General features: G+C 46.1%; 1 protein-coding gene across 1 annotated transcript in view; it reads right to left on the bottom strand.

The window, feature by feature from the left end:
• The window catches only part of Fntb (farnesyltransferase, CAAX box, beta), an 86,270-nt gene that overhangs the window by 19,289 nt on the left and 45,423 nt on the right, over positions 1-21,558 (bottom strand). Inside the window, exons 5-7 of the mRNA XM_004649264.2 lie at positions 17,331-17,477; positions 17,145-17,228; positions 8,844-8,930 (exon numbers count right to left, since the gene is read on the bottom strand). Of these exons, the coding sequence (XP_004649321.1) occupies positions 8,844-8,930; positions 17,145-17,228; positions 17,331-17,477 (318 nt within the window). The remainder of the gene's footprint in view (positions 1-8,843; positions 8,931-17,144; positions 17,229-17,330; positions 17,478-21,558) is intronic.

Genomic DNA, 21,558 nt, shown 5'->3' with positions numbered 1-21,558 from the left:
AATATCGTTTATATCATAAGTGGAACATGAAGATGAGGTAATCGCTATTGAAGAATAGCATCAGTTTAGGCTGGAGAGATGGCTTAGTGGTTAAGCGCTTGCCTGTGAGCCTAATGACCCCAGTTTAAGGCTCGACTCCCCAGGACCCACATTAGCCAGATGCACAAGGGGGCGCACGCATCTGGAGTTTGTTTGCAGTGGCTGGAGGCCCTAGCGTGCCCATACTATCTCTCTCTCTGCCTCTTTCCCTCTCTCAGTCTCTCAAATAAATAAATAAAATTTAAAACAAAGATATCATAAAATGACAATGTGACCAATATGATCTAATTTTCAGAACTCTGGAAGAATATACATTAATAGTGTAGACAGTCAGACCCTGAGGTCTCCAATATGAACCCAGAAGGTGAGTGATTTCAGGAGCTGGGTCAGGAGTATCTGTAGAGCCTGTCATGGTGGAGTACACCTGGAATCCCAGTACTTGTGATTCGGAGACAAGACGATTGCTGAGCTCAAGGCCAGTTCAAGCTGCAAAGCAAGACCCTGTCTCAAGAAACAAACCAACCAAAAAAACAACAACAACAACAAAAAAACTTTAGCCAGGTGTGGTGGCACATGCCTTTAATCCCAGTACTCGGGAGGCAGAGATAAGAGGACTGCTGTGAGTTCAAGGCCACCCTGAGAATACTGAATGGATTCCAGGTCAGCCTGTGCTAGAGAGTGAGACCCTACCTCAAAAAAACAAAAGAAAAAACAAACAAGCAAACCGGGCTGGAGAGATGGCTTAGTGGTTAAGGTGCTTGCCTGCAAAGCCAGAGGATCCCAGTTCAACTCTCCAGGACCCACATAAGCCAGATGCACAAGGGGGCATGTGCATATGGAGTTGGTTTACAGTGGCTGGAGGCACGGGCGTGTCCTCTTTCTCTCTCTGTCTGCTTCTTTCTCCTTCTCAAACAAATAAATAAAATATATGTATTTTAAAAAAAAACAACAAGCAAGCCAAAAAAGGCCGACAGGCTACAGGTGAGAATGGCAGAACGTGCACACATACTTACAATCCAAGCACTCAGAAGTGAGGCAGGAAGATCAAGAGTCTGAGGCTAGCCCAAGTAACTTAGTAAAACCCTATCTGCAAATAAAGAAAATAGAAGGGTTGGGGTGCAGCTCAGTGGTGGAGCACATGCAAAGAATAAGTGAGATCCGGGGTTTAGCTCAATCCCCAGTCACACACACCAAGGATCAAAATCTCACAACTTCCAGCGCAGCCGAGAGCAGGGAGGAGGATCACAGCCCCCACCCTTCCCCTACTGGCAATTCACAGAGTTGCCTGCCAGCTTCACACCCCAGGCAAGAATCTGGAAGGTTCCTCTCTAGAGAAATGGACAAGTTCAAGAACAAAGCCCTACAGATACAGATATATAGAATTCACTAGTCTTAGTCCACTTATGTATATATGAACCCTCACCAGTTTTTTGGATTGGACCCAGCAGAGACAGAGCTGCTAAGTACCAGACATGTGTGCAAAGCCTTAATGTGAGACCCACATATCAAATGTACATAAAAAGACAGGGGCTGGGGAACTGGCTAAGGGATGAAAGGTGCCTGCTTGCAAAGCCTGTCAGCCCAGCTTCAGTTTCTTAGTACCCACATAGAGTCACAAGCAAAAAGTGGCACAAGCATCCGGCGTTCATTTGAAGAGGCAAGAAATCTTGATGCCTCCCACCACACACACACACACACACATGCAAATAAATAAAAATACTTTTTCAAACAGTACACAGGAGGCAATAATGCAAGACCTAGATGAAAACCTTTAAAGTTATGTCATTAGATAAACAGCATATAAGGAAATTACAAGGATAATATTCTTAATATGCAAGGAGAAAAAAATACAAAAAAGATGTACTTAGGAAACAAAACTGAGCTCTGGAAAGTCAACAATAAGACTATAGAAATAAAGGCATGGAGAGATGGTTTAGCAGTTAAAAGCATGCTTTGTGCAGGCATGGAGGTCTAAGATCTGCAAGACCACTCAAGTTCAAGCCCCCGGACCCATGTAAACAGCTGGGCATGGTCACACACATCTGTAACCCTAATCTTATGGGTAGCAGAGATCTGAGAAGTTCCAGAGCGTCCCCCACAAAAAAAGCAGTAAGCTCTGGGATCAGTAAGAGACTGGTTCAAGTAAGAAAAGGCAGAACAACGGACGGTACCCAACATTCTACTCCAGCCACCATAGGCAAGTGACCCTGCCGCCGGCTAGCACTTGGGGCGCCACATGAGTGCATCCCCATGTACACCACACACACACACACACACACACACGCACGCACGCGCGTGTGCACATGACACCATACATGCAAACAAACAAACAAAACTCAGCAGAAAAATTAGAAAAAGGCAGAGAATCTTTTAGAAAATACAAGAAAAAAAATTAAGGCTAGAAAACAGATAAAATATATATGTATTTTTTTAATTTTTATTACATTTTCCATGATTATAAAATAGATAAAATATTTTTTAATTAGAACAACCCTAGTAATAAGATTTTATATATATATATATATATATATATATATATATATATATATATATATATATATATATATATATATATATGAAAGCTGGGTTTGGTGGTGGCTGCATAGCCTGAGGTAGAAGGCCTGAAAATATTGAGGTCTGCCTGTTCTCCATAGTGAGACCCTGTCTGGAGGAGGAGGACAAGTTGTTGGTACTGAAATACATATGCTTCCAAATCAGAGACCAGCTGAGCACCCAGCACATAGACTGAAAAGTGATCCACATCAAAAGTCATCATCGGGTTTCCAAAGAGCAAGAATAAAGACTCCCAAAGTCTCCATAGGGCACATGGGATGGGGATGGGGAAAAGAAGGGACAGAAGCCAAACTAACCACCCAGATGACTAGACATTATGCCACCCTGGCAGGCAGCACGCACAGGGCTTACCATCACTAGCAAACCCACTTGACTCCTACATATTCCAGATTCACATAAAATTCAATATTCCATCACTTGATGTGAAGTGAAACAACCTGCCAAAGCGCAAAGCTAATAATAAATGGCATAACTGGGATTCAATCCAAATAGTCAGATTTCCATGTCCAGTGAGTGTCTGCCAACCAATCCCCTTGCAAACAGCAGCCGAACACGAACACAGTGTGACATTCAGCCCCAAGGGCCGGCTAACTGGGGAAAGGCACATGCAGTTGAGAGGGACTTCAAAACGAGGATCAGACAACAGGGAGTGTCCCTCCCTCTCCACCACTATGTTTTCTTCCTTCTGAGCAGGGCCACAGTATCCTGAGTCCCAGGCCAGAGGAGGGTAGCTAGAACTCTAATAGGAAGCCAGCCCCTTTTTCTAACAGCAAGAAGTAGGCTACCAGGAAGTGAGGAAGATGCCAGAAGAGTCTGAGAAAAAGAAAAATCCACCCTCAAACTGATTAAACTGAGTTCAAGTTTCTACCTGGCCCTGGAAACACACACACCTTGGGGCAGACTGAGAGCCGCTTGAACCAAAGCTGGTCTGAAATCTGAGCCTCCACTTGCTGCAGGGCACGACCAGCTGACCGTCTGAATCTGACCAAGCTGCTTGTCCACTCAAACAAGAACAGCCTTTGAAGCAATCCAACAGAATCCAGCCTTGGAAATGACACAAGCAAGGGATTTTGCTGTGTTTCTGCACATGTGGTGTGGTATATATGTCTGTGTGCAGTGTATGTATGTCTATGTGCAGATGTGAACACACAAAAGAGAGAGAGAGACAGAGGGAAAGAAAGGCCGGGGGAGAGCAACGGGTGTCCTTCCTCTATCACTCATTTGTCTATTTCCTTGGGAAGGAACATTTGTTTGAACGCAGAACAGCAGTTTGTGCTAACCTCAGTGACTCTCCAGTCTCTGCTCTCCACAGGACAGCGGTTACAGATGTGTGTGGCCATGGGGAATCAGACTCAGGTGGTCTCAGGCCCTCTAAGGCCCTCATGCTTACAGAAAGCACTCTCACCCACTGCCCCATCTCCCCAGACCAAGATTTTTTACTTTGTTGTTTTGTATTTTGCTTGTTTTTTTTTTCTTCATGTAATTAATTTGTTTTCAAGTTTGACTAAGTTTAGAACAAGTTACAATGAAATTTTAATTAAGTCTTAGCTGGGCATGGTGGCACACACCTTTCATCCCAGCACTCGAGAGGCAGAGGTAGGAGGGTCATCATGAGTTCGAGGCCACCCTGAGAATGCAGAGTGAATTCCAGGTCAGCTTGAGACCCTACCTTGAGAAACCAAAAGAAAAAAAAAGAATTTAAACTTAAGTCTTATGAAAACACTTTACAATTATATTGTAGCCCCCCTTTTGTGTGGCAGGGTCTTGCTCTAGTACAGGCTGACCTAGAACTCACAGAGATCATACGACCTTGTCTGTGCCACCATGCCCAGAATATTGCAGCCGTTTTAAGGGACAGTAATGACCTCAGTTGTCCTCAAGGCTCATAAAATGGCACTGCTAGCCGGGCGTGGTGGCGCACACCTTAAATCCCAGCACTCGGGAAGCAGAGGTAGGAGGATCGCCGAGAGTTCGAGGCCACCCTGAGACTACATAGTGAATTCCAGGTCAGCCTGAGTTAGAGTGAGACCCTACCTTAGAAAACCAAAAAAAAAAAAAAAAAAGGAATTGCTATTGCCAGCTATCTCTTTTTTTGTTTGTTTGTTTTGTTTTTTGAGGTAGGGTCTTGCTCTAGCCCAGGCTGACATAGAATTCACCATGTAGTCTCAGGGTGGCCTTGAACTCACAGCGATCTCCTACCTCTGCCTCCCAAGTGGGATTAAAGGCTATTTCTAAATTTCTGTAGAAACACTTTCAGATAAGCAGAATAATTGGCTGGCTTTTTTGTTGCTTTTGTAGACTGGATATCATTAAATTGTCCAGACTAGTCTTGAACTCCTAAATTCAAGGGATCCTCCTACCTCAGCTTCCCAAGTAGTAAGGACCACTGTATCTTGTTCCGAGAAGGATTTTAAGCAGATAACACTGCCTATTTAATACACTGGAAATGAAAGAAAGGATGGGAGATCTCAGTTAAAAAACCAAACATTAAAAAATAATCAGGGCTGGAGAGATGGCTTAGCAGTTAAGCGCTTGCCTGTGAAGCCTAAGGACCCCGGTTTGAGGCTCGGTTCCCCAGGTCCCACGTTAGCCAGATGCACAAGGGGGTGCATGTGTCTGGAGTTCGTTTGCAGAGGCTGGAAGCCCTGGCGCGCCCATTCTCTCTCTCTTCCTCTATCTGTCTTTCTCTCTGTCTGTCGCTCTCAAATAAATTTTTTAAAAAATTTAAAAAAAAATAATAAACAGGGCTTGGGCTGGAGAGATGGCTTGGCGACTAAGCACTTGCCTGTGAAGCCTAAGGACCCTGGTTCAAGGCTCGATTCCCCAGGACCCACGTCAGCCAGATGCACAAGGGGGCACATGCATCTGGAGTTCGTTTGCAGTGGCTAGAAGCCCTGGCGTGCCCACTCTCCTCTCTCTTTCTCTGCCTCTTTCTCTGTCTGTCGCTCTCAAATAAATAAATAAAAATTAAAAAATATTCAGGGCTGGAGAGATAGCTAGCAGTTAAGGTGCTTGCCTACAATGCCAAAGGACCTTGGTTCAATTCCTCAGGACCCACATAAGCCAGATGCACAAGGTGGCACATGCATCTGGAACTCACTTGTAGTGGCTGGAAGCCCTGGCATGCCCATTCTCTCTCTTTCTCTCTCTCTCTCTCCCTCCCTTCCTCTTTCCCTCTCTGAAGTAAATAAATAAAAATAAAATATTAAAAGAATAATCATATCCAGCAGGCATAGTGGCTCATGCTTACAATCACAGCACATGGGTGGCAGAGGTAGGAGAATCGCTATGAGTTCACAGCCAGCCTGTGCTACAGAGTTGAGTCCTAGGTCAGCCTGTGCTACAATGACACTGTGTCTCAAAAAAAAAAAAGAAGAAGAAGAAGAAGAAGAAGAAGAAACCAAAGAACCAAATCCAGAGACTACCTATTATCAATTTCTAAAGAGTAGTCACCTTACTGTTGAACACTACAACGCTCTTAACATCAATTCTCATGATTATCTGCCTTATTAATGACCACTTGGAAAATAAAAAGGTAATGGAGCAATGCTGACAAAATTTAGAAGGAATCCAGTTCATGACACTTCCAACTTTGAACTCTCTAGCCAAATAAACTATTAAATGGGCATGGGAATAATGTCATATTTGAGAACTTAAAAGATCTCCAGAGTATAGTGCTTCATTAAAATTAATAAACAAACAAACAAAGTCAGACAGGAGCTTCAAACAAAAGCAGAGACAGGAAGTAAATTTAATGATGAAGGGAAGTATCCAGGTGCCTGCTGTGTGGCAAGCTGTCCAGCATGACATCAGGAGAGCGAAGGCCCCAGGGGAGGGTGACCCAGAACACACACGCATGCATGCACTACCACACAAAAGAAAACACACTATCTGAGGTGCTTGAGCATATGGATAAGAATTGTGCAGTACTGGCAGAGAATCTGAGAACAAATTTCTGATATTATATCTTCATGACATATATATGTCAGTAAAAAGAAAGTTATTCCAAAAAATAAGTAAGATCATAGAGTATCATTTGGTTTCATGATTACAAGGAAATAGGTGCTATTTTGATAAAGATAAAAATTATTACACACACACATACACACACACACACACACACACATGCATACACACACATAGCCTTCTCTCTCTCTCTCTCTCTCTCTCTTTTCTTTTTTCTTTTTTGGTTTTTTGAGGTAGGGTCTCACTCTAGCCCAGGCTGACCTGGAAATTCACTATGGAGTCTCAGGATGGCCTCGAACTCACAGTGATCCTCCTACCCCTGCCTCCTGAGTGCTGGGATTAAAGGCGTGTGCCACCATGTCCAGCTCTTCGCTCATTTTTAAAAAAATTTTATTTTATTTTATTTTTTTAATTTGAGAGGAGATAGAAAGAGGCAGAGAGAGAGAGAGAGAGAGAGAGAGAGAGAGAGAATATGAATGAGTGTGCCAGGGCCTTCAGCCCCCTAAAATGAACTCCAGGTGCATGCATCATCTTGTGCATTTGTCTTACGTGGGTCTTGAGGAATCGAACCTGGGTCCTTTGGCTTTGCAGGCAAATGCCTTAACTGCTAAATCATCTCTCTAGCCCTTGTTTTTGTTCCTTGAAATAGGATCTCATGTTGCCAAGATTAGCCTCAATCTCACTGTGTAGTCAAGGATGACCTTGAACTCCTGACCCTGATCTTCCTATTGCCTTCATCTCTCCAAGTGCTAGGGCCACAGACATGCGCCACCTTCTCTTCTTATTTTTAAAAAATTTATTTCGACAATACATTTTTAGTGTATCTGGATGATATCTCAACCTTCTCTTGTCTCCTTCCTCCCAGTGACCCCTACCTCTTCCCAACTAGCCCCCTTCTACCTTCATGTCTTATGTTTGCATGACCCAGTGAGGCTATTTGGGGTTGTTTACATGAGCCTGGGCTACTTCTTCTTTTTTTTCTTGGTTTTAGAATTTTAGAGGTAGGGTCTCACTCTAGCCCTAACTTAGCCCAGGCTGACCTGGAATTCACTATGTAGTCTCAGGCTGGCCTCAAACTCACAGTGATCCTCCTACCTCCGCCTCCCAAGTGTTGGGATTAAAGGTGTGCATCACCACATCCGGCTATTCTCAAATTTTACTAAATGTGCTAACACATGTATTTTGATTTTTATTTTTTAAATTTATTTATTGGTTTTTCAAGGTAGGGTTTCACTCTGGTCCAGGCTGACCTGGAATTAACTATGTAGTCTCAGGGTGACAGCAATCCTCCTACCTCTGCCTCCCAAGTGCTGGGATTAAGGGCGTGCACCACCATGCCTGATGACATAAGTATTTCTAAAATGTTTTTTAAAACTCAACAATCTAAGGTGTTTTCCTGCAAAGCCAAAGGATCTCGGTTCAATTCCCCAGGACCCATGTAAACCAAGAAGCACAAGGTGGTACATGTGTCTGGAGTTTGCATTGGCTGGCGGCCCTGGCATGCCCATTCTCTCTCTTTCTCTACCTCTCTCTCTCTCTCTCTCTCTCTCTCTCTCTCATTCTAAAATAAATAAATAAATAAATTTTTAAAAAATAAATAAATAAAACTCAACAATCCTTCTTGAGATTTACCCATACAGATGCATACAGGTCTGGCTCACTCATCCCTCACTACGTAATATTCCACTGTGGCTATACCATAACTTCTCCACCTTGACTTATGAACACAACCTTATCTTGGTTCTGGTGACTTTGTTTCATTGTTGTCTTTGAGACAGGGTCTCCCTAGGTAACCCAGACTGGCAGGAAACACACAATCCTCCTACCTCAGCCTCCCAAGCACTGTAATGACAGGCTGAGTATGGCTACAGTGTGCCACCACGCCCAGCCCTGTTTCCGACTTTTTGCTAATAAACAAGCCCTTGTCTCTTGTCTCTTTCATGCATGTGGGTGAGAGTTTCTGTAGGAGTGGAATTACTGGGTCATAAGCAAGGGCACTTTGAAATATTGCCAAATTGCTCTCCAAACTGCTTAAATCAATTTAGACTCCCACCAATTCTATTTACCAGAGATTTTTCCCTTTGCCAATCTAAACTATAATACATTAACTGAAGCCTGGGAAAAAGAAATCGTTTGTAAAATATTTGTAAAATAAACAATCAATTTCTTGTAGTTTTATATTCCTGTCTGATCGCTTCAGATTTTCTTTATTTTTCTTGACCACCGCTCTCTACGAGGCCAGGAGACACTGTGACTTCTCTCACCTTGCTATCCATTCGGCAGTGCCTTCAAAGAGGTCTGGAGTGATGATGTTGGTCAGAGAGGCTACCGAGGCAGCGCAGTATGCACTCCTGGAGACAGAAACAAAGGACACACGTGAGGCTTTGAGGAAGAACTTAAACAAGGCTCAGTGAACTTCCTGGGTGGACTGCTCACTTCACTCAGAAGCTGTAGTCACTTCCTGTCCCCATTCCTGACACGAGGTCAGTCCTGAGCCTCCCACTGACAGGTGTAACATTCTGTTTGGAGAGGGTTGCTCATGGCACGGTTGCAGTGAAGAACACAACATTCTGCGCTCCCCACCTCCACGGGCTCAAATCTCCATCCGAGGAATTCACAGCCAAATCAACTCATGGCAAAAGGGGGTTCAGTTCCTTTTTCAAAGACCTGCAATTGTTCCCACCATTTCATTCAGCTGTCTGTCATCCGGGTGCTGCGGACGCCCTGCTCATCCACTCACACATCAGCCCCGCTGCGGACCGGGGTGGCTGTCAGTTTAGGGATGGGCGCAGCAAAGGTTAATTGTACAGCTTCCTGGGGCAGTCACACTCCAAAGCACAGTAATGGCTGCTCAAAAGAGACACGAGCAGGTGCTGTAAACCTCTAGGGGAGAAAGGGGTACTGAGTCCAAGCTCCTCCGCAGCACTCATAGAAACACACTTTTTCAATGAAAAAGCAGGAACATGTCTTTGTGTGGAGGGAGGGAAAGATGCTGGGGATCAAACCTGGGGCTTTGCACATGCCAAGTATATTCTCTACCTCTAAGATATACTGCCAACCCCCATTTTATTTATTTATTTATTTATTTATTTATTTATTTATTTGAGAGCGACAGACAGAGAGAAAGACAGATAGAGGGGGAGAGAGAGAATGGGCGCGCCAGGGCTTCCAGCCACCGCAAATGAACTCCAGACACGTGCGCCCCCTTGTGCATCTGGCTAATGTGGGACCTGGGGAGCCGAGCCTCGAACCAGGGTCCTTAGGCTTCACAGGCAAGCGCTTAACCGCTAAGCCATCTCTCCAGCCCCCAACCCCCATTTTTATTTTGTTTTTAAAAATATTTTATTGGGCTAGAGGGATGGCTTAGCAGTTTTAAGGCATTTGCCTGCAAAGCCAAAGGACCCAGGTTCGATTCCCCAGGACCCATGTTAGCCAGATGCACAAGGGAACACATGTGTCTGGTGTTTGTTTGCAGTGGCTAGAGGCCTTGGTATGCCGTCTGCTTGGGCTATAGGGAGACCCTACCTCAAAAAGAAAGAAAGAAAGAGAGAGAGAGAGAGAGAGAGAGAGAGAGAGAGAGAGAGAGAGAGAGAGAGAGAAAGAAAGAAAGAAAGAAAGAAAGAAAGAAAGAAAGAAAGAAAGAAAGGCCTTATTTATTTGAGAGGGAGAGAGAGAGAATAGGAATTGGGTGCACCAGGGCCTCTAGCCACTGCAAATGAACTCTAGACACATGTGTCACTTTGTGCATTTGCCTTATGTGGGTACTGGGGAATTGAATTTGGGTCCTTAAGTTTGACAGGCAAATACCTTAACTGCTAAGTCATCCCTCTAGCTCAGCCCCCAATTTTAGTTTCTTTCTTTCTTTCTTTCTTTTTTTAAATTTTTTGAGGTAGAGTCTCACTCTAGCTCAGGCTGATCTGGAATTCACTGTGTAGTCTCAGGGTGGCCTTGAGCTCATGGTGAGCCTCCTACCTCTGCCTCCCAAGTACTGGGATTAAAGGTATGTGCCACCACGCCTGGCCCCAGCCCCCATTTTTTAAAAAAACATATCTTGCTATTCTATCCTCCCACCTATAATTCTTCTCAGGACATTTTCTTTCAACTTCGTTTGTCATGCAACATATACACAGATGATCTTTTCCTCTGAACAGTCTTTCCAAATATCTAGCATGGGGAGTCATAAATTACTTGTTCTAATTCTGCTCACAAATCCCTTCTCTAAGGGCTCAGAAAGAACATACAGAGAGGAAGAAGCAGGGCTGGCTTCCACCTCATTCACAGTACAGGTATAACATGAAGCCACGCGTACGGAGGCACTCCACAGAAATCTCCGTAGAAGCCTCAGGCATGATTTTCCTACTGGCATTGTGACCAGACCAGCTCCTCCTGGCCAGAGGGACTACGAAGGTTGAGTCTCACCAGCAGGCATCAGGAGCAGGGAAGAGTCAAGTGTGCCAGCACCAAATGTTGCCATTTGCCAAATGCTCACTTTGAAGGTATGATCTAATTTCCTCCATGCCTCAAGCCTCTCAGAGAGGCTCAAGCAGTTTTTTATGAGGCTCCTGAATCCTAACAAGGCAGGAAGGCGGCCTGTAATCGAGTTTGCCTTTCATCAGAGGAACAACCGACAAGTGATGCTGTTGCAGGATTCTGTCCTCCGGCATGACGTGGTCGTTAGGGCCTTGAGATCAGAGTAGCCATGATTACCTGCACAAGCTCCTCACAAACTGCGTCTATTCCTGTTCTCTTGCCTATGAGAAGAGGTCAGAGGAGGGTCCGGAGACCTGTACTGAGACCCCAGCCACTCACTGAACATGGAAGGTAACTGGGGACGAGGCCTCTGGTAATGCAGCTTTCATGAGCTGTCCCCACGCTCCTGTAAGTAACCCTAATAAACTCACTGGTTCACCAAGCTGGGTCTCAATGGAAGAGTTGACTTGGTCTTTTGTTGTCTCTCTGTGTAGAGTAAGGAGAAACGGACTTCCCAGGAAAAGTCACACCATAACTGGTGTCTGAACAGGGGACAGGACAGAACCAAAGATGAGTTTGGGAAGAGCAATCGCATGGGCCCTGCTGTGGGTGATCAGACAACAACTGAGGCTGGGTTACCTGAGGGCAGACCATCCAAGGGGGGCAGTTTCAGTGTGGCCCTGGTTCCTCATGTGGAATGGATGAGTGTGCCTCCCAGCTGCAGTGGCATTTATGTGGCACCTGCTACAGATGTAAGACATATAGGTGCCGGGCGTGGTGGCGCACACCTTTAATCCCAGCACTCAGGAGGCAGAGGTAGGAGGATCACCATGAGTTCGAGGCTACCTTGAGACTACATAGAGAATTCCAGATCAGCCTGAGCTAGAGTGACATCCTACCTCAAAAAACCAAAAAAGAAAAAAATAAATAAAAAGACATCTAGGTGACGCTGAGCTGTCTGCCCAGAGGGCATTTCCGATAGATGTCAAGTCTGCAGGGGAAGTCCTGGTGGGGCTGTATTTCTCCAGGCAATGGGGAGTATAGTGCTTCCTTGTGCTCTTGATGAATGGGGTCTACCATGAGTATGGGGATATCCCAAAAGTGCCTGTCAGACTAAAGAATGCACTGCCATCCCTGAAAGTAGCGTGTATGAAGCAGGACTATAAGAAAACTGTGGCAACAGTTACACGGCCCCTGGTATAGGTGAAGAGACATGTAGCTGAGGCTGAGCTGTCTGCCTAAGGGGAACCTGCCCATGCCCAGGGAAATTTACAATGGGAAATAGACATCACCGGAAATGGGTATCACATTCCGTGAGCCTCTGACTTGGCAGGTAAATTGGATCAAGTTGATTTGAGAAGGGGTACCGGCTTTCTGTTTGTGATGGCTGGGGCAGGGATAGAGGAAAAGAGAGTTCAAATTAGTGTAAGTTCAGTGAATCCCCACCTTATAGGGTACTGACACTGCTGCTGGCTGCCCACCAGAACGAAGTGGCTCAACACTACCTACTGCTGAAAACATCGTACGCTCTGGCTGCAGAGCGTCGCAAAATCAAGCTGGGACTGAGAAGGCAGCTTACTCCTTACTGGCTGACTTTCGTGGTGCCAGAAGGTACTATGAAGATTACTGACGCACAGCTGCAAATGGCCCTGCTTGGCTACGAACGCTGCATGTTAATGCTATTTCAACAGGACCGGCAGGATGTGCTCACAGGGACAGTGGTGACACCACTGTTATGGATGTAGCCAACTAAACAGACTGAAAACTCAGTCCCCAGGAGGGAAGCCATGTTTGGTACCCAAGCTAAAACCAAACTCTGCGGCTAGTGAAATCACAGGCCCCAGCTGGGAAGCTCCTGACACTGTTTTGTTACATAGATGTGATGGAGTTGTCAAACTGCCCTCTAAATACTTGTCTTTCTTTTTTTCTTTTTTGGGGGTTTCCTTTCTCCTTCTGTCCTTCCTTCCTTTCTTTCTTTTTGAGGCAGGCTTCACTGTGGCCCAGGCTGACCTGGAACTTACTCTGTAGCCCAGGTTAGCCTCCAATTCATGGTGATCTTCCTATCACGTGTTGGGTGTAAAGGTGTGGCACCATTCCCAGCTTCAAACATTTTCCCTTTACACTCAGAAATGACTGCTGCTGATGGCCTTAGTAGAAGGAAACTTCTTTTTCCAGTGGACAGCAGTTACTGTAAAGACTCGTATCTGGTTGAATTGCTAGGAATTAAGTATCTTGCTCTGGTCTACACTACTACTGGGTCTTAGTGGCTCAATGCTCAGAAAGTAATCATATTCTTCTATCACCCCCTCAAGGCTCAGGGAATATTGCAGAAGAGAAATTGAGAGTGTAAGACCCACCGGGGAAGGGGTGGGGTCTTGTGGAACTCTGTCTTCCTGGGTATGACATGGCTGTTGCCATCTTGAAATCAGAGCAGCTGTGATTCACGGCACAAACTCCTCAGAGGATCACGTCAGTTAGTATTCCCTCAAAGGAGGAGAGCAGGAAAGAAAGGGCCATTAGTCCCTCATCTGAGACTTCAGCCACTCATTCTTTCCTGCCTCCTAAGTAGCTGTGTGCAACCCCGCGTGAGGTCACGGGAGGTACAAGAGGCAGGGGTTGGCTGGGAATGAGGATGCCAGTGACACAGTTTTCATGAGTCATCACTCATGCTTTTCAGTAACACAGCTGCCCAAGTTATCCACACTCCTGTGAGCAGCCCCAACAAATTCACTGGCTTAGGGAGTTGAGCTTGGATGGAATTGTTTCCTTGGCCTATTGTTGCCGTGACTGGGTTGAATACAGACTCCTCAGGAAGTCACCCAACAAAGCCACTAGTCCAAGAACTCACACAGCGATGGGACAGGATCAAGGTACAACTTTTTCAGGCAGTTTCTTCCTCTCTCTCAGCATTCAGCCATCACAGCTGTCAAATCTGTCTGCTGCTCTCCACCCCAAATCTAAGTCCCTATCTTCCACCTGTAACAGGTTTCTGGAAGGTCTCTGTTCCTCCAGCCCTGAAAGCTCAGAGCTTTAAAATACTATAATCCGTTCACTACAACTAGAGAACAGCTAACAAAGTACAAATCAGATCACATCCCTGCCTACTTAAAACCCATCAGAAGAGCCTTCCAGCTCCATAAGCAGAGTTCAGGGCCTCCTGTCTCTTCCCAGCTTGTCCCTCCACCTTTACTGCCCCTCAACTTCTCATCTCTGAACACAACCTACCGTCACCTACATTTCAACAAGGATGGACTTCTGTCTCTCTTCTAACCCCACAAAATACTCCAGATTATGTAATTTAGTTCAGGAGATCAGGAATAATGATCTTTTTTCCTAGTACTAGGGCTTAAACTCAGGGCCTCACACATTTTAGACAAGTGCTCAAACACAGAACTACACGCCCACCCCTCTTAGTATTTTCTATTGTGAGTTATGGTCTCACTAAATTGTCCAGACTGGACTTGAACTCATAATCCTCCTGCCTCAACCTCCTGAGTAGCTGGGATTACAGGTCTGCATTAGCAGGCTCAGCTAATAAAGCTTTCTTCCTTACCTGCGATTTGAGTTGCATAGTACTCAGAAGCAATAAACACTCGAATAAGCTCTTCTCAGAGACTATTAGGAGTTTAATGGACCTGAAGAATCATCAAGAGACCACTTCTGTCTAGCACAGCATGGGAAAGTTGGCCCCCAGATGCCAAACTATCCATGATCACTGCTTTTCCCTCCTGAGCACTGACCAATGCTTTCCGGCAAAGGACAAAAAAAAAAAAAAAAAAAAAAAAAAAAAACGCCAAGTGGAAAACTATGGAGTTTGGGATCTAGAGACCAGGTGAGGCAAGGAAACCAGAGGCACTCTACAAGGAGTTATCTGTCATTCACATGCTCATGCCCTGCACAGATGAAAACCCTGGGCTCAATGGCAGGAAAGAGGGAAAAGGGGAATGTGGCTGGCGCTGTCTAATGCCAGTGCTGCCTCCAGCTAGCCAAGCTCCAGCCTCAAGAATGGGAACAGATAAGGTTTCCACGGCACATGCAAGCAGACTGCCTACAAGTCCACTCGGGCACGGGGGAGTCAGCTGACTGCGTCCGCGCCGGAGGGCGGAGAAAGCCTTGCTGAGGCAGCACCAGTTCTGTGCGGCTCCATCAGCTCAGCGCTGTCACGAGCCCACTGCGCACGCGGTTCACCAACGCCTCGTACACAGCCTGCGGGGAGCAGCTGCTCAGGACGTCCACACAGATCTGGGCTTCCCGACAGTGGCAATTGGTGCTTTGCAGGAAACCAATGACGTCTATCTGGCTGGCTGTTTTGAGGATATCAACCAGTGTGCTATCCATGCCAAACAGGTAAATTTTGCCAAGAGATGCAGTATGCTGCATACATGAAAAGTACGCTTAAAAAGCCATTATGATAGGAAACATTTTATTCTCAAAAAAAAAAAAAAATTGGGAGCGGGAGAGATGGCTTAGCAGTTAAGCACTTGCCTCGGAAGCCTAAGGACCCTGGCTCAAGGCTAGATTCTCCGGGAGCCACGTAAGCCAGATGCACCAGGTGGCACATGCATCTGGAGTTCGTCAGCAGTGGCTAGAGACCCTGGTGCACCCATTCTTTCCCTCTCTCTCTCTCTCTCTCTCTCTCTCTCTGCCCCTTTCTCTCTCTGTTGCTCTCAAATAAATCAATAAAAATAAACACAAACATGAATGGTTTAAGTTTAAAATAAAATTGGGTCAGGTGTGGCAACTCACTGCCATGAGTTCAAGTCCAGCCTAGGATATAAGAGTTAATTCTAGAGCAGGCTAAATTAGAGTGAGACCCTGCCTAAAAAAAATAATTTAAGCTATTTACTGTCATTTAATAAAGTGACCATGTGTTGCGCTCTTTATTGCATTTTCACAGCTTTGAAAATCTGTGCACCTATTGTTTCATAGAAAATATATAACTTTTCATGTCCTGTTTAATGGTGATTCTTTCACACACTTAGTTGTTTAATATTGGGAGGGTAAGAAGTTTAGTTTTTTAATGTGTTACATAGTAAATTCTGTAAAAGGAGACCTCTAACCTCAAAGAGAATTTACAAGCTGGGCATGGTGGCACACGCCTTTAATCCCAGCACTCAGGAGGCAGAGGTAGGAGGATCACCATGAGTTCAAGGCCACCCTGAGACTCCATAGTAAATTCCAGGTCAGCCTAGGTTAGAATGAAACCCTACCTCGAAAAAAACAAAAACAGAAAAGAAAGAAAAAAATATCAGGAGAAAAGAAGAATTTACATACTCATACCAGGAAAAAAAAGAGAGAGAAACCTTTTCTCTCTTCTTCCTGTTATTGATAATTCTGAATGTTAGATTGTCCCTCCCATTGGGGTCAAAGGTACCTAAGCATATAATCTCAAGAGGAAAGAAATCAGGTACTGGCCGTGTTTCCATTTTCATTTGTGTAGGAATTTTTTATATAAATGCAAGGATGTAAAACATTAACATTAACGCAAGTCAATGTTTCAGTGAGTAAGTTTTAGCTGTCCAATTTTACATGTACCAACTGGTGCAATGGTGGCATGTCTGCCATGGGTAAAACCAACTGCACTCTGAGGTCTTGAGGCTGGCTCCACAGGAAGGAATTCATGTCTGGTACTAAAAAAAACTAATCAAAAACCCCAGTGAAACCGGGCATGGTGATTGAGGGGGTGGGGGTTACTGTGAGTTTGAGGCCAGCCTGGTTCAATCCCGGGCACTACGTAAACAAGGAACAGCGGCCCACTCCCATAACCCTAGGACTCAAGAGGTGAGGGCAGGTCATCCTCGGCTACATATCAAGTTTGAGGCCAGCCTCGGCTATGTAAGACTGCCTCAGAATTAAATAAACAAAACCAAAGCCCTTGACGTTGCTTCCATCTGACTCATTTTAAATTGACATAGAGAAAATGACACCTGAGGACGTATGTATGTATCCTATCAGTGATGACCGTGACATGGGACCATAGACACAGAGCTCCCACACTGCTCTGCGGGCCACAGCGGCAGCCATACTGTGTCCCTTTGGCTGGCAGCTCCAAGGAGAGCTTAAGCTCTAGGAGCCACAGATCCAGCTCCACTCACCTCACGTCCACCTCACCTCCGACATGCATGAGGAAAGACCCGTCAGGTTGCTTCAGTGAGTACAGGTGTTGAAGGAGCTTCTCTCTGAGAGACAGCGGAGAGAGGGTGGGAAGCAGTGGTCAGCACAGTGCAGGGGGTACGGAGCCCCCCCCCCAGAGTCTCCCCCTCAGCTGGCAGGGGCTGTACCTGTTAATGACGTTGTAGGCCTCCTCGGTGCCAATGATGCACAGGGCATTGACAGCTGCATATGTGGGTGCAAGATGAGGGTACTGCCCAGGGCCCCCTCCAAAGCCACCTTCTGGGCTCTGACACAGCTCCAGGAAATGACACACACTAGATACATGGCCAAAGGGAGAAACAAAGTGAGAACATTAATTTCAAACTTTCTACCAGATAGATACCATGCTTTTCTCATTATCCTCACTACCTTCAAAGGGAGAAGAGAAGGCCTCACTTCCCACCTGCTGACTGTCCCACATGTATCTCATTGTGACCAAATTCCTGACAGAAGCAACTTGGGGAAGGAAAGGTGGAATGCAGCTCACGGCTCCAAGGAGCTACATTTCATCATGGTAGGAAGAGGATGGTGGCAGAACAAAACCAATTGGTCACATTGCAGTCAGGAAGCAGAGAACAAACAGGAAGTGGGGCGGGGCTACAAAACCTCAAGGCCCACACCCAGCGATACACTTCGGCCATAAAGGCTCCACCTCCTAAAGGTTCCACAGACAAAGCTACCAGCTGGAGACCAAGTGTTCAAACACACAGCACCCATCAACGGGCACAACTCTATTCAACCATCAGTTTTGTATGTCTCCCTTGAGACTTGACATAAAGCGACGGACATGAGGCTAGAGGAAACCTTGCATGGACATCACACTAAGTCTCATGCTTCCTGACCAAACCTTACTTGTGATTTTTCACTCAACTTGCCACCCTGTATCTATCCTTGGCATTCCTTGCCTCTTGGGATGTCATGGATTTGGATTTTGGAAGGATGCGTGGTCTTTAGATTTTGCCTAGAACTCAGTGCCCAGCTGCATCTCCATACTGGCCACCCTTGTCCAGATACCCTTCCAAGACCTACGAATACTCTGGTGATTTTTCACTCCTCCTGTCACCTGAGCTCCAGTGGGCTACTGTCTTCTGGTCCCACCACCAGGAAGAATGGAGCTCGGAGCAGAGTCTCCCTCCAATGTAGGTGGGGGAAGGAACAGAGTGCTTCACCAATAGTGGCACACTCAAGTGACACTGCAGTCTGTGACTTTTTCACGCTAATGCATGAGGCTCCGGGTCCTTCACAGAGTGAGGATTTGCCTCTGAGCATGACTGCCGGTCTCCATGAAGGGAAAGTCTTGCTTCAGTCAAATCAAAAGAATCCCTTTTGTCCAAGGTTCTCTGAAGTTGACAGGAAAGCAGTACTCCCCCTGGTTAGTGAGTGTTTTCTCCACAACTTCCAGGTAACAGCCTTCCTCTCAGGAAATCCTCCACTCAACAGAGCTTATGTCAAGCCTCTCTTTCCAGGGGTCGGGGCCTTCTTTACACAGCTGGTACTCTGTCTCTCTCTGCCTCTCTCTCTCCTTTCCTCTTCCCCCCACCCCCGGGCCCTCGATAAGAGACAGTTTGTTCTGAATGACCATGACTCAGAAACAGGGATTCAAGTTGCCCCGAAGGACATGTTCCAACATGGAAGCAATTATATGAACTTTTCCTTCTTTACCATTTTCTAAGTGTGTGTGTTTATATGCACATGTGTTCAAGTGTGTATAGGTGTGTACATGTGGGTATGTGACTGTGTGCACGTGCATGCAAGTGCGTGGAGGCAAAAGGACAACCTTAGGTGGTGGTGTTAAGTCAGGGGAGGGAATGGAGAAGAGGACAGGATGGAAGAGACGAGAGAGTGGGAGGAGGGTTAATCAAAGATGTTACGAGTAAGTCATATGGAAACCAACTGCTCCCCTAGCTAAATAACGTGTTTAAAAACAAAAAGCCGGGCATCATGGCACACGCCTTTAATCCCAGCACTCGGGAGGCAGAGGTAGGAGGATCGCTATGAGTTCGAGGCCAGCCTGAGACTACACAGTGAATTTTAGGTCAGCCTGAGCTAGAGTGAGACCCTAACTTGAAAAACAAAACAAAACAAAACCAAAAAAAAACCTCATCAGAGTACTGAGAAGAAATGACAGTGAAGTGTTCAGCCCTCAGTGAGACGTCTTACACACCTCCAAAGCTCGGAGGCAGAAAGAATGTAAGAGCCAAAGGAAAGGAGGAGCGCTTACAATATTGTCTTTCAGACACAAAGTGGTCATGGCATTGATGATCTCACGGTGGCTGACACTACCTGTATAATAGGAAAAGAAAAAATGATGACATCAAAAGAGAGGAAAGGTTAGTTGGAAAGAAGGGATAGCCGGGTGTGGTGGTGCACACCTTTAATCCCAGCTCTCAGGAGGCAGAGGTAGGAGGATCGCTATGAGTTCAAGGCCACCTTGAGACTACAAAGTTAATTCCAGGCAGCCTGGACCAGAGTGAGACCCTACCTCAAAAAAAAAGGGGGGAGGGTTATATACCATTTTTATAATTAATTTTTAATTTAGCATTCAAGGCAATGGGCTTTACTATGGTATTTTCCTGTCTATGTGTCACTGTACTTTGTTCTAATTCACCCCCTCCCCCACTCTCCCCCCCACGCTCCCTGCACCCCTCTGGTAGGTTCCCTTCATATGTACGCCATTACTATCTCATTTTCCCCTGTGGAAAGGTCTTTTCCTCCTCTTTCATGTTCCCCTTTCTAGTTTTTATTTTATTTTTATTTATTTATTCGAGAGAGAGAAATAGGCAGGTAGAGAGAGAGAGAGAAAATAGGTGTGCCAGGGCCTCCAGCCACTGCAAACGAACTCCAGATGCAGGTGATCCCTTGTGCATCTGGCTTACGTGGGTCCTAGGGAGTCGATCCTGGCTCCTTTGGCCTTGCAAGCAAGTGTCTTAACCACTAAGCCATCTCTCCAGCCCCCTTTTCTAGTTTTAAGTCCCCACACACATACACACATGCACAAACACACACATACATATATAGAATTTTAAATCTATCACTTCACTGCTTCTTATCTCACACTGCCAGAGGCCACAAAGCCTACCGCCCATGAAGGTACAAGTTCATCGCTTTGTTTACACATCAGGTTTGATTACAATTAATTGTTTGGTTTTTAAAATAGGGTTCCACTCTGCCGCTCAGGCTGACTTGGAACTCACAGCAATCCACCTGCTTCAGCTTCCCAAATGCTGGGGTTAAGGCATGAGCTAGTACGCCCAGCTACTTGATATTACAGGCCTTTTGTTATCTAGACAGGCACGGCAACAGGAAATACTACTGACATGCTATTTGAGTCTTGGAGTTGTCATAGGCTAAACAATATTCAGTTCTATTTACGCTTAATGCTTTTTTCTAAACAGGCTTAATTCACTTTTATTTTTCTGTACAAAATCCATATGTGGGGGCTGGAGAGATGGCTTAGTGGTTAAGCACTTGTCTGTGAAGCCTAAGGACCCCAGTTCGAGGTTTATTTCCCCAGGACCCACGTTAGCCAGATGCACAAGGGGAAGCACGCGTCTGGAGTTCGTTTGCAGAGACTGGAAGCCCTGGCGCGCCCGTTATCTTTATCTGCCTCTTTTTTCTCTCTCTCTCTGTCACTCTCAAATAAATAAATAAAAACAAACAAACAAAAAAATCCCTATGTGGTAGCCACAGCTGGAGCCTGGGTCCTCTGCACTGAGACCCTGGTGTGGGTTTTCACAAGATGGTCAGTGAACTCCTGGCAGGGAGGCTCAGTGAACAGTCTCCTTCCAGAGGTCAGGGGTCAAAAGTGGCCTTAGCAAAGTGTGGCAGGAATCAATACCAGCCGTCAGCAGCAGCTCCTTGGGCATGGGGGCAGAGACAATGGCAATGCCCCGGGGGCAGGGATAAGGCGCATCAGTGCAGAGCCACAGCGGCCTGTCACCTTACAGGGGACTGTGTGGGGCTTGCCCATCTCGTTCCCCCAACAGCCTCTCCAGACAGGCACAATGGAGAGCTTGGCCAAGATGACGATCCTCGCATGACAGTGGCTCCATGGGACACTTAACACCCAGGCCGACATGACCGTCATAGACCCCTATGGCAACAAAAGCCTTGAACCTGGTCCACTGGCCAGCATGAGTCTGCTGCTGCATGGGCATGATCTTCAAAACCTCGCCCTTAAGGGACACCCCCAAGAAGAAGTCAACAATCCCAGAGACCTTGACGGGCAGGGAGAACAGATGGATCTCCTGCAGGGACCGGATCTTCATGTCCTTGACCAGGCGTCCCAGCTTGTGACGGGATCCACCGCCAGCACCTCGGCAGAAGCCGCCGCGGCCTCCCGGGCCTGCGCCCCTG

This window comes from Jaculus jaculus, chromosome 7 (assembly GCF_020740685.1).
Source record: "Jaculus jaculus isolate mJacJac1 chromosome 7, mJacJac1.mat.Y.cur, whole genome shotgun sequence".
NCBI lineage: Eukaryota > Metazoa > Chordata > Mammalia > Rodentia > Dipodidae > Jaculus > Jaculus jaculus.
Note: the sequence above shows the minus strand (reverse complement) of the source record. Positions and strands in the feature narration are given on the sequence as shown.